At 52.1% G+C, this 13,064-nt stretch overlaps 1 protein-coding gene across 1 annotated transcript; it reads right to left on the bottom strand.

Annotated features, from left to right (window-relative positions):
* Nucleotides 1–12,172, bottom strand: LOC126036792 (electroneutral sodium bicarbonate exchanger 1-like). The gene is made up of 22 exons (XM_049796991.1): nucleotides 12,040–12,172; nucleotides 11,438–11,573; nucleotides 11,061–11,221; nucleotides 9,945–10,130; nucleotides 9,748–9,836; nucleotides 9,469–9,626; nucleotides 9,003–9,090; nucleotides 8,351–8,497; nucleotides 8,087–8,178; nucleotides 7,579–7,753; nucleotides 7,309–7,442; nucleotides 6,526–6,771; nucleotides 6,316–6,421; nucleotides 5,238–5,399; nucleotides 4,400–4,513; nucleotides 3,900–4,061; nucleotides 3,036–3,287; nucleotides 2,155–2,223; nucleotides 1,438–1,611; nucleotides 1,201–1,338; nucleotides 622–722; nucleotides 1–100 (listed from the first exon to the last, which is right to left on the bottom strand). Exons 1-22 carry the CDS (start codon nucleotides 12,155–12,157, stop codon nucleotides 13–15), a joined length of 3,096 nt encoding a protein of 1,031 aa, XP_049652948.1. The 5' UTR covers nucleotides 12,158–12,172; the 3' UTR covers nucleotides 1–12.
* Nucleotides 12,173–13,064: the final 892 nt, after the last annotated feature.

Here is a 13,064-nt window from a genome sequence, read left to right as displayed (position 1 = left end):
TCCTCCCTGGATTCAAAGGGTTTCTGTCTTCAAAGTGAGAGCCTTCCATACGGTCATTTGTGACATTTCATCCAGGATAACAATCTCAGAAGGATCAGTCCTGCAATAAATATTTTACACAGCAATCCGTGATTATGGGAACTGATGCCACCAAGAGCATTAGCATCAGCAAGAGGAACAGCGGAGCCCCGAGAATCAAAGCTCCGCATAAGTGTGGGGGATTTTGCTGGATAAGGAGTTTTGGGAGGCAAGCCCGGGAGCTGCAGAGCAACAGCTCTGTGCAAAGGCTCTTGCTGGGGCTTAGCCCCGGTCCAGGTTCCTAAGCCACTGCTCGTACAGATCACGCCTGCAACTCCTCATGTGTTAAGTATGAGGATCTCCAGCTACCGTAAAGGCACTGATGAGGCAAGGTTTGAGGGTCAAACACGAGTGCTGCAGCCACTCTGCTTGCGGTCAGAGCCCTGCAATCACTTCCTGCAGCCCTGCCCCCAAATTTGGTTTTCCCACCAAGCTGCCTGCTGGTTTCTGTGGGATGCCCCACAAAGAGGCAAGTGGAGAAAACTCTGCCAAACACCTTCAAGCTAATCTTGCCGGGGGTCCTGGCGCTTGGTGGAGCTTTACCTGTCACTGCTTTGCTTTGGGATATCCACATCACTGGTCTTCCCCACGTTCAGCTGAACTGAACTTGCAGCAGCAGCAGCTTCCATCACCCTCCTGGACTCCTGATGTAAAAAAGGGACAAATCACGTTCTCTGTCTTTGATCAAAGTGGAGATAAGCTGAATGCCCAGCACAAACTTAGCAGTCTGCCCTCCGCTTCTGCCCCTTGGCAGCTATAGGTATTAGTGCAGCAGGGAAGAAACCGTTCACTCCAAAGATTTCGGGGCAGGGGGACTGTGTGTTCAAAACACGATTATGAGCAAGTCTTGCCAGCAGCAGCAGCAGCAGCAGCATCTAATAATAATCATCATAATGATAATGACCTTTGTGAAAAACGACTCATTTTAAAAATTACACCTGTATTCAAGCGTTCAGCTCACTGCTACTTGAGGAAACAAAGGTTACAAAAGTTACAGGCTATTGGGATCTATTTCGATTGAGTGCTGATCTTCCCCCAACATTTCCAGACAAGCTGTAAGAGAAACAGGCAATCTCACAGCCACACGGAGATGTCCAGCCCCGAGGACACAGCAAGCCTTACCTCTTCTTCTTCTCCGGCTTCATTTCTGGCATCGTCCAACTTCTTCTTCCTTTCTGGCATAAGGTCATCCAGAAAGCTGAGCTCTCGCTTTGAGAAGCAGAAATCCATCGCTTTCCGGACAAAGACGAGAGCCAAAACCTTCATGAATAAGAGGGAAGATGCGGTGAGCTCAGAGACGATGCCACCTCTCACTCCAACACTGCAAACACCCCGCTGCTGAGCGGTGGCAGCTCTTACCATCATGGGAAAGATGATGGCGGCACGGGACACCTTGATGGTCCAGAGCAGGACGAGGCAGGTCAGCTGGATCGCCGTGAAGAAATGCACCTTTCGCAAGGGCACGTGCCGCAGGTAGATGAAATCCGGCTGGTGTTTCGCCGGCATCCAAAACAGCTTCAAGCGATCAAAGAACTGCGAAATAAAAGGGAAAGGTTGCCACCTTGGGACTGCGGCAAGTTTCTGGCCCTCTCGAGACGTGGAGGCACTTTGCAGCATCTCGCTTGCCGTCAGAAATCCTGGATCCCACCGCATTCCTCCTGGGAGCAGCACCCATTTTCCCTTCGCTCCATCTAGCAACCGGCTTGCCCCTGAGAGCTGCCCACCAAACGGCAACTATTCCATGCCATTCCATTATTAGCATTTCTCGGCCCACTGAATCCCCCCGCGAGGATTTCCACCAGTGGTAGAAACTGCCTTCCCTTTGCACCAAATTCCCCCGCTTTTCACGTAACCAAACACTGACCTGCCCTAAACCCTGCAACAGAGAGCGCTGAACTTGCCTGGTCCTCCCAGCCCCATATACCTCCTGTACCTCCACCAATCTCTTTTTTACACAAAAGAGTTTCATTGCTTGCTCTGCGAGAAGTTTTTCCCATGCCACTGCTTTTTTCCCTGCTGCTACAGAGACAAAATACCAGGGAGCCAACATGCTGCACGCTGTAAAAGAGTCCGTACCTGAATTCCTCTGAGTGACGACACACCCATGTAGAGAAAGACGCCATAAAGCACAGGCATTGGTATAAACTGGGGGGGGGGGAAGAAAAAAAAAAGTAAGAATGCAATCGTTTCTTTTTCTGTATTGCATTTTCAGTATTACCACCCTCTTCCACAGGCACTGCCTAAAATTGCTTGAAGCTTTCCAGCTTCCATTCAGGCTTAGAGATGGGTCAGATTTTAACCATTTTTTTGCCATTTTGTGCGCACGAGTGAGCTAAGGCTCTGCTTTAGGCTGAACTTGGGAGTTACCTCTCCTCAGAATAATCCTATTTTCCAGAAAGGTTGGAGGAAAACAGGCGATTTCACCCGTGCTACCCTATGCCGCATTCTCTGGCGGTAGAAGAAACACTTCTGCCTATTCTTGGGGCAACAGGCAAAGGCCACAGGCCTCCTTTTAGCCTAGAGACAAGATTACTTTGTGGGAGGAACGTTCAAGGAAGCCCACGGGGATGACCTCAGTGTGTTTAGCTCCTGGGAACGGCTGCTCCCGGGCATTTGGGGAGCAAATTGCAGCCAGTAAAGGGCTGCCTGTTTGAAAGACAGCAGATGTGCTGGTCTGAATATGCTCAACTGTAACCCATAAACATGGGCGGGCCTGAAAGACACCCAAAAATTCAAGCAGTTGCGTTGCTTGCTCGCCTCGAGCACACCAAACGGGGGCCTGAAGGGCTGCAAAGCCTAACCGAGGCTGGTTCCCACCGTGGGTCAAGCCCCAAGGGTTGGGATACCTCCTCCTCCTCCGCTCCACAACTAACTACTCAGGCCTGCAGAGAGGGGACTGTTTTGCTGTAACCTCCAACAAGCTCGCGGTTGTTGGGTGGTTTGCATTTTCCTCTCACCTTTAACACAGAAGTGAAGAAGACGGAGCAGCCCATGAGCACAAAGATCAGCAAGCCAGTGACTCTCTGCTCTCGTATCCCCAGAAACTTGGGTTGTTCTCCTGGAGCTGAGCAGTCAGACTCTACTTTGAGGCTATTCACGTGGGTGATGGACAGGACGGTCGCAGCCACAAACCAGGGCAGCCCCATCACAGAGCACACCCCGAGCATCACAGCCACCACAAAAAGGTCCAGGTGGTACCCGCATCCTTTCTGCAGGCAGGAAAACAAGAAACAGAGCATCCCATAGCACAAGAGCAAGGATAACGTCGCAAGTCAGACTCAAACCCTGCTCGAGCACAAGTCAACTTCTTCAGAATTCAAAACAAGAAATGGAAACAAGCAAGCGTGTATGCAGGCTTTGCACAAGCACCTGGCATGAAAATCTGGCAGGAGTTCAGAAACAATGGATATGCAGAGCTTGTGCGATAAATACTTCTCCAAAATACAACAACCCACAACCCAAAACCACCAAACCATTTTTTCTACTCACAAAGAAAACTGTACCACTTGGATGGAAGGTGTGACTCTGAGTTATCCCTGGCAGCGCATCAAAACAATTCATTCCCCACACCTGCTGCTGCTGCCATTTTAAAACAAAAACGCACTTCTCTATTGCTCCAAGATTAATTTGCTCCTCCAAAAGGTTGCTCATCTGAACTGCCCTGTCACTTGCTCCCTGCATCATCGTTAATCCAGGAGAGCATCCTGCCACGCAGCCTGACCTTGTCCCAAACCAATGCCTTCAGAAAGCATCGGGAATAAGAGCTTCTCCCCAGACCTGCAGCCCAGAAGGGGCTGGGGTCATCCCTCACAGGCCCTTACCTTCAGCTTGTGCTCCTTCCTGTTCACAATAACGGCACTGATCTGCTGGTCCATAAATATCAAGATGGTGCAGAGCAGAGCTGGGATGAGCGCAGCCAACACCGTCCACCAAGGGTTGGGTCCTATGGGGTTGATGAACCACCCACGGTCGTCTCTGGTAGGCTGCAACAAAGCCCACGCATCAGCATCGTCTCCCAGCCCAGGCACTCCACTGGCTTTCATTTTCCCCTCCCTCCCTGTGTCAGAGCACCTCCCAGCCCTGGCTTCATGTCCCCCTCTCCCGGGGGCTTCAGCAGTGCCAGTCTCCTCTTTGCAAGCACCTCTAGATACTTCCCCTGTAGGTATCTAGTTTTGGGGCCATCTTCTCGTTTCCAGGAGGAAGCAAGGCACTTGGAGGTGGAAGAGGAGATGGTCACACCACCAGCATCTCCTCCAGACTCAGCCCTGCCCTGCCCCGGCATCACCTTGTGGCACCCCCACGTGCCAAAACATCCCGTTACCTTGAACGCATGGGGGACCTGGAGCTTCGGTGATGGGATCCCAACCACAAAGTCAAGGAGCACCATGATGACGATGGTGAGGAAAACAGCAAAGTCGCTCACTGTGGACCGTACCTGGGGCGAGAAACCAGAGGTGAGAGGGGCATGGCAAACAGGGCCGTAACGCGAGATGCAAGAGTTGCAGACATCCACAACATTAAGGCTGCTTAACCAAATCCCACCACCCCTCTGAGCACATGCAGCCTGATCCCTTGCTTAGATACTGCTGCTGTGTTTGTCCCTGTGAGATCTGGGGTCAGACAATAAAAAAAGCTTAATTAGGCGGACAAGGGTTGGTTTAAGTCAAAACCTAAAAATAATAATAATAATATTAAAAATAAGAAAACACATGTCTGACACTACAGCTACACTCACAGCTACAATGGCAACAAGGCACTGAGGCATCCTTTAGTCCTCAAAAGGAAGCTCCTCATTCGAATCTACTTTCCGCTCGAGCACATAATGCACAGAAGGTAGGGAAAAAATCCCCCAACCCCAACCCCCAAAACTTTGGGAAACCTGACTTCCTACTACCTGAGGAGAAAAAAAAATAAAAATAAAATAAATCAACCCCCCAAAATCTTCAATCTGGGGCAGGTCACGAGGCATGTGGGAAATGCTACGATGATTTTGCACTCATGGAAATGAGTGCGGGACATCCAAGCTCTTGGAGAGCTTGGCCTGCAAGGCCAACGTTTCCCAGCTTGACCAAGGCAGGGCAAATACTGCTTAGTGCTCCAGGAAAGCCATTTTGGGAAATGAGTGTGGAGATGGACACTGGCCACCATCTTCTACTTACTCTGGTTGGAAAGTAGCGGCTGGTTTTAAACTTCTTCAAGAAGCTTGACAGGGCAAAGGTGGCGAAGAAGAGGATGCAGCACCAGAAGAACACGTCAGGGGTGTAGGGGCCGTCGCGTCCACAGGCAGGTCCTTGAAACTCCCCACGCAAATACCGACATTCCTGGAGAAACAGAGCGTCAGGACACAAAGGCAGTGCACGTGCGGCAGGGAAACCTCGCATAGCTAGGGGGTTTTGAGGATCTTGGTCCAAGATCCACGACCCTGTAACTGCTCCTGCCAATAGAGATTTATATTTAATGAGCAGCAGCAGCTGAACAAGTGACACATTGAACTACACAGCGGAGAAATGAGATGTGAGGGGACACCATACCACGCACCCTTGGCACATCCTCTGCCTGCCATTCGAGCAATCGTGGCTAAAGAAGACACCAGAGGGGAAGGAAACACTGGAAACTCTTGGGGATAGAGAGAGAGGGAAGAGGGAAGGAGGGCTAAAGACAACCATGGTAGGAAAGGAGGAGAAGAGACAGATCGTCCCTCCCCAGGGGAGGTCTTGCAGAACCTGGCCAAGAGGGGATGAAGGCCACCATAAGAGCCTGCTGCCCTAGGCCCGGGCTCTGCTTCCGGCAACAACAGCCTGAGAGGCTGCTCAGACAAGCAAATTTATGCACGTACCTACAGACAGCACTGAACGAGAAAGCAAGGCCTGGAGTTACTAGGAACCCATTAAGGAGGCCAGCTACTACCTTTCAAGCATGAACTTAAGTCCTACAACTTCTACAATAATCAAACCACCCACTACTTAACCTTCCTCCCAGTCAGAAATACTGTCCTGCAACAGGCTTGACGGGGACACTTGCTACCCACAACGTTGGGGTAGACTGGACAAGGTGGACTCTCCTCCCCAGGACCAAGCGGCTTAAAACCACACGCTACATTTAGGCAAGGACTTTTCCGAGCAGCACTAGCACAGTTTGAAGCCCATCATTCCCTGAAGGGCTCTGACTTTTGCACCAGGCAAATGCCCCTGGACCCCATGGACGCGGCACGAGGAAGCAGTGGCTCGGGGCACTTACGGTCACCGTGAGGTTTTCCCAGGCGATGCCAGACACGTTGATCTTGTTGCTCGCCCAGAAACGCAGCGTTTCGTTGCTGGGATGGGTCGGTGCCTCACACTTACAGCTGGGAGGAGAGAAGCCAAGACAGGGGTAAGGGAAAGGTGATGGAGGTGCAGCCCGGAGCTCCTGCCAAGGGGCAGCAGCTTTCTCAGGGGGAAAAAAACCCACTAGTAGCTGGTGAGGAAGTCCAGCTTGCTGTGCATGTGCACAGGGTAGGTGTCTCGCAGGTGACTCAGCTTCTCCAGAGCCTCGTAGATGAAGATGATGCAGATGAGGGAGGCAAAGGCTTCTTCCGTGAAGCGGGTGACGTAGCACACCAAACAGCTGGCGTCGGTGGCCACCAGCACTATGCACAAGAAGGCGGTCCACAGCCCAATGCACGCCCGCAGAGACAGATAGGAGAGCGTGTATTCCCTGGGAAAGCAGAATGAAACAAAGGCTGGAAAGGCCAGCAAGAGGCCCTGAGCCATGCCTGCCTTTGGGGAAAACGGGGAGCAATTTTGGAGCGTGTCAAGGCTGCGGATGGGAAATGCAGTTTCCATGTACTACTACAGAGAGCCTCGGGGCTGTGGTGCAGGGTGTAGACCCACAGCAGGAGAGGCCAATTATTTAGTTACCACTGTTTAACACGGATCTCGTGTTAACACCTTGGAGGCTGCTTGAGGTCAGGTCCCTCTTGGGCCAGGTGGTGTTCTCCCACATCACCCTGACGCCCTAACACTGAAACCAGCTGGGTTTGCACCCAGTCACCTGCTGCCAGCAAGCTGGGGCTTAATAATAAACCTTATGGCAATAAGGGTGGTTTATCTCCCATCAAAGCCATCGCAACAAAAGGACTGTCACTAAAATCTAGCAACTACCCCTAAGAAAAAGAAAAGAAAAGCATCTTTTCTCCATCACTGCCCCCTTCTGAAGGCTCTCGCAGCACCCAGCTGCGGCAGCCTGCCTTACTTGCAGAATTTGTAGAGGATCTTCTCAAACACCAGGACGGGTCCGGTGCTGCCGAGGATGGTGAGAGGTTGGCCGGCAAAGAGGCAATACACCACGCCGGCCATGGACGCGCCCAGCAGCGACTCCATGGCACTCTGTCCGGGGAAGAGAGGCGGCCGTGAGTAAATAAATCGTTAGGGAGAAACAAAAACCAAAGCCGGTTCACTGCAGCAGGGACTTTGGCCTGAGTTTTACCCTCCCCCATCCCCCCCAACAGAGAGAGGTGCTCACTATGTGGCCATTGGTCGCCTCCCCCAGCAGTCCCCCAAAGGTGATGACAGGGGACATGCAGGCACAGTAGAGGAAGAGGAAGGACGCCAGGCACTGCAGGCTCAGACCATCCCGGAAGTCGCTCCAGAACCACGGGGCTTTCCGCTTCACGTCCAGGGTCAAACCTCCAAAGAGCCTGCAGGAAGGAAAAAGAAGAGAGTCTGTTCTCTTGGAGGAACACGTCGACTTTGCTTTGCTGCAGAAGGGCAATCACAAGCATAGAGTAACTTTCGTGGCTAAAAAGAAGCACTCTCCTTCAGCCCAAATCAAGAAAACCTGCGTGCAACGGTGATGGTTGGGGCTGAGCCCAGCTGCCCAGATCTCCCCCCTGCCCAGCCCAGGGGACCAAGCTGGCAATGTGGAGCCCCTTCACTGAACCAGCTAACCCCAAAGACCTGCTAGAAGGGAAGGTGCATGCTCAGATTTGAGAGGCAAACAGAAAAAAACCCCAAACTATTACAGCTCCCACCTTCCCGTCCGCTGCAGTTCAGGCCCACTGTGTTTCTCCAGCGTGCTGTGAGAAGCACTGTCATCAAGAGCTCCTGGCATCTTCCTTTTTTCCTGTTAAAATGGAAGTGAGATAAAGCTATGGACTTGTAACCACTGGCTTGTTTTGCTTCTGGTCTGGCTCTGTGACTGTGTCAGAGTGGGACCTTGTGAATTTGGGCCCCTGAACAGCATCCCCAGCCATCCTGCCCATCCCCCTCATGCCTCCCGCCGATGTGGCACCCACCTGCGAAGGGACGTTTTTCGGGGGCTCGATTCGGATTGATGGATCCCACTCTCCTGGCGGCAAGACCGTGACCTGATCCAGAAACTCGTCGATGCCAGCCACGAGGTCAGCCCCGTTCTTGGCTTTATAGGCAACGTCACGGAAAACCTGCCAATAGAAGACAACCTGGTGAGAGGACAACCCAGCTCGGATGTCCTAACCAGTGCAATAAGCTCTTGGCTAAACGCAAGGCTTTTTCACCAAAATTCCCTGCTGGAAAGGGCAGGAAATATTCCCCCAAAAGGAAAAATCTGCGCATCACGGCACTTGTAATCATCTCCCCCACGAGGCCCCCGTCCCCCATGGCACACCATACCCTTCTGCTTAAAGAGCAAGAGAAGTTTTACTGGCCCTGGCAATGCCACCACTGGGGACAGCGTGCTGGGGACCCTGGCGAGAAGGATGAGGTGCAGGATGCACCCCGGGCGGGATTTCAGCCTCCAGGATGTGGGGTGATGCAAATCTGCGTGTTTGCTTTGGGGTGAGAAAGAGGGCTGGGCTATTTGGAGAGCTGCGGGCAGCTGGGACAGCAAATCCTCTTCCTCACTACTTCAGAGACAGGGAGAGCTGAAGAAAGGCAAAAATGACCCGGAGCTATCTCATCTTGTCGCACCTCATCCGTCATGATAGTGGCCATGGACCTGCCGATCTCATGGTACTGATGGGCTTTTCCTTCTGGTCCAAGCAAAACAAACAGGAACCTGGGCAAGAAAAAGAAAATGAGAGAGAGAAGAAGGTGTCTTTGCTCCAAGAGCACCCAAGGAAAGCCCTGGCAGCTCCCAGCCCAGAGCGTGGCTCAAGACGGGACACGTAGGCTCAGCGATGCCGCGATGAATTTGAAATTCTTCAAAACAGACGGCAAATGTAATTTGGGGGCCAACTTTCATTACAATTGGCCGATGGGTTTAAAAGCTACAGCAGGGAATGGAGAAATGAAGGCGAGGAGACGTGGGTGGGGGAAACGTGCTTGCTCCCCCTCCCACTAGCCTTGTTCCCTTGGGACACCAAACTGATGCCTGCAACTTGATGTTTGGTTGGGTGTCTTTTTTACGGAAGAAATTTGCGCTTCTCATTCGCACCTTGTTGGGATGGGAACTTCCGTCATGCCTGAGAGGAGGACAGCCGGGCTCAGGCGGACAAATGCCACGATGGGCTGGTGAAGGAAATCCAGCTCTCCTACGAGCACGTTGGATGCTTCAGCCCCGGTGGGAATTTTCTTCATCAAGTGCAGCTCCGCCTGGGCACGACAAGCGATTTTCAGGCAATTACCCCAAAAGCAAAGCCCACAGCGCTCTGCAGCACACTCTGCAAGAGCAAATCTGGCCCTAAAGGCGTTAAGAAAGCTACGAGTGTCTCACCTTGCTTAAATCCATAGCTCTGCTCTCACGGGTCACCCCATCTTTAGCTTCCGCAGCGGTGGGAGAAGGACAAGGGGTGATTGTTTGGGCTGGTAGGAAAAAGAAAGACACTCAGAAAGATGGACAAGGAGCAACTGGGACGCTTCTCCTTTGCCTGGGCAAGTCTAATGGGGCCACAGCCCTGCAGAAACCCTCACCTGGCTTGTAGAGGAGGTGCAGGTCCGACTGCCTCTTGCTCACATCAGCAAACGAGCAGACAGCGGGGAGAAGGTTGGTTGTCTTCTCGTTCTGATGGTGGTGCTTCCTCAGAAGGACTTCTCGAACTTGCGCCCGCACGTGCTCGTCAAACTCCGTGGACTGTTCTTGCTGGGCCAGGATCATATCTGAGGATGGCAAAGGGAAACAAAGCCATCAGAGCAGAAACCCCAACAAGTCCCGACCCCCAAAGCCCCCAGGGAAGGCTGTGCCACACAGGCTGCACCCTAATGCCCGCTCAGCCTTGCATAGCAAGGCCTTTTAATAATGTTCAGCCTTTGCAGTGAAAACGAGAATTTTCTTTTGCTAAGAAACATCATCCAAGTGCTTATTCATCATTCCGCTAAGATAAATATTTCCCATTCTAAATAATGCAATTTTCTTGCCCGACCTGGCCTTTCTGACTCTACACGTTTACCCAAATTATAAGCAATCTATAGCACAGACGTTCCCAGTTTCCCGTGCTGATCGAGTGCAATTTGCTGAGCCCAGGGAGAAACATGCTAAGAACGGCTCCGACTTCTCCAGCCCTTGAAAGGGCTGAATGGAGACCTGCTGCCAGTCAAAGATAACTTCTCCAAAGTGGCTTTTGCAATTAACTTCAAGTATCTTCCCCACAGAAATACACTGCTTGGTCATCGCCAGAGAAACTCTGCCTTAAAACTCTTAAATGCTGGATGTTAAGGCAAAAGTAAAACAAAGAATGCGAGGAAACAGCTTGTAAGAAATAGTTCCTTTAAGGTGGTTCAGCTCTTACGCAGACTCCGTATTTCTAAGAGCAGCCTGCTAAGCCCTGACACACACTCCTTTTTGGCTGCAGAATATTCTCTAGTGGCTTCTCCAACTCCACAAACTGCTTTCAAAAGGACCCCATATTGGAATAAAAAAACAGTGCGACTGTTGCACGCCCAGTCTACATCCAAAAACAGCTCATGAGAAAAACACAGTGGCACTTCTGGAAAAGGACGTGCCATTGGGGCAGGGTTTGATTTGGGAGTGAAGAGCACCGTGGTGAGCTGAGCTCGGCCATTCCCGGAGAGATGCAGTGCCCACGGTACCTGCAATCTCTTCGATGCTGTTGGCACAAACGTCCAGCAGCACCGACCCATTGCTGATGCAGCTCCTCAGCTCGGAGAGGCTGTGCAAGGACAGCGTGCCAACGTAGGGCTTGCTCCAGCGCTCGCCGCCGTCTTCCACGTCCTCCTCAAACTTCAGCCACCTGCGGACATCGGGTGCGATCAGCCCCATTGCACGAAAACAGCCCCAGCTCTGCAGCCCCTTTGACAGAGCCACGGGGTGGCAAGAGGAGAAGGCTCCTCGTGCCGCCACCTGCAGCTGCAAAAGCTTCGCGTCCTGGAGAGGAGAAAGCAGAGCCCACGGGCGCTGCCAGTGCGGGGACTCCTCTCCCACCGCAGCCAAAGCAGCAGGGATTTACCTTGCCGTTTCCTTCCACTCGGCATCTCGGCCCTCTTTTACACAGATCTCATCCAGCTCGGAGAACAAGTGGTGAGGGATGTGCTGCTCGTCCTCCTTGGTCCTGAGAATGAACTGCACCCGCTGGGACGGGGAGCCTGGGGGCAGAAGGCAAAGACCCATCCCGTTACTGCGCCTGAACACAGCTTGTCACCCTCACGTGCAAAGTGGCCATCAGCACCAGTGCAGCCATAAACACTGGGCTGGCCCCTCTCCTCTGCGTCTCTCTGGGCTTGCACAGAGCCGTGAAGAAGGAGAAGCATCTGGTCCACCTCTGCATAAGGATGGGCTGCTTTCCTTCCCCACATTGCCATTTTTAAAGCCAGGATCCCTCTAAGGAAGACGAGCCTAAACCCATTATGCATTTAACTGCACTTAAAAAAACAAAAAAAAAGAAAAAAAAAAGAAAAAAAAAAAAAAAGAAAGTAAAACTTGGGAAAAAGAGGGTGTTGCTCAATAAGGCCACTTTCCCTCGGAAGAACAGCAACTCACTCAAACTAGCCACGGGGACGTGCTTGCAGAAGGCCCCAGTGCCCACGTTGCCCCCAGTTTAGCGAATGCCGCGGTGGGACTTACAGTGGTAGCCCTGCTCTGTCGGGGCAGACTCCTTCTCCCGTTCCCCTTCCTGATGCTTCTGGCTGTGGCGTCGGTGATGCCGGTGGCTCTGCCTAACCAGTGGCATCTGCGCGCCCACGTACAGGGTCCGGTGGCCTGCGAAAAAGCAGCGTTTTTTGCAGCGCTCTCGGCATTGCGGCAATAGTTGAGGTGGCCGGTGCCTTGCTAAGCCACAGTTCAATCCCAGGAGCAACGCCAGCTTCCCTTAATGTTATTTTCACTGGACGTCCTTTTTTCCAAGCCTATTTTACTCGAGCTTTGCAACAACACAGCAACAACAAGTGTTGGCTCCGGGTCATCTAAAAGTGCCCTGAAAGTATCGGACCTCTTCTCAAATTCCAGCTTCGGCTGGACAACACTCAGACTTGCTCATTAAGCAGCAACACGAGCTAATTATTTTCAAAAGCTCTGTATGGCACGAGGCGACAAGAGACGATCAAATCAGTCCCATTGCAATGAACTCCAGAACAAAAAAAGAAAATCACAGCCCCGTGTCTGCAGCCCTGAAATGATTCTCCTGACCTCTCCAAGCCAGGAGCAACCTCTGCGAGAAAAAAAGCCGTGAATTATCAAGCCCCGTGGCTACAACTCACACCGTGGCCTCCCGGGAGGCTTTTTCCCTCCGTTTAAAAAGCCATAATAGTAAAAAATGTGACAATAACTGTGTTGCTTTATTGAGAAGCGCGGCACGTTTCGCTGCACATGATTTGACACCCAACAAGGCACACTGGAGAGACTTTGTGCAATGGGAAAACGCGCTGGGCTAGTGGCTCCTCCACCAGGATCTCAGCAGAGACTCACCTTCCAACTCCTCCTTCTCATAGCAAATACTGACAGCGTTGCTCCTTCTTCCCCGGTCAATCACTGCCTCCTCGTCATGTCTCTGTTTAGCAATGACAAGAAGGGAAAAGTTGGGGCTGGGGGTGGAGAGCTCCCTTACGTCCTCCCAGACATCACCCACCCCTGCATCCATG

This window comes from Accipiter gentilis, unplaced genomic scaffold (genome assembly GCF_929443795.1).
Source record: "Accipiter gentilis unplaced genomic scaffold, bAccGen1.1, whole genome shotgun sequence".
Classification (NCBI taxonomy): domain Eukaryota; kingdom Metazoa; phylum Chordata; class Aves; order Accipitriformes; family Accipitridae; genus Astur; species Astur gentilis.
Note: the sequence above shows the minus strand (reverse complement) of the source record. Positions and strands in the feature narration are given on the sequence as shown.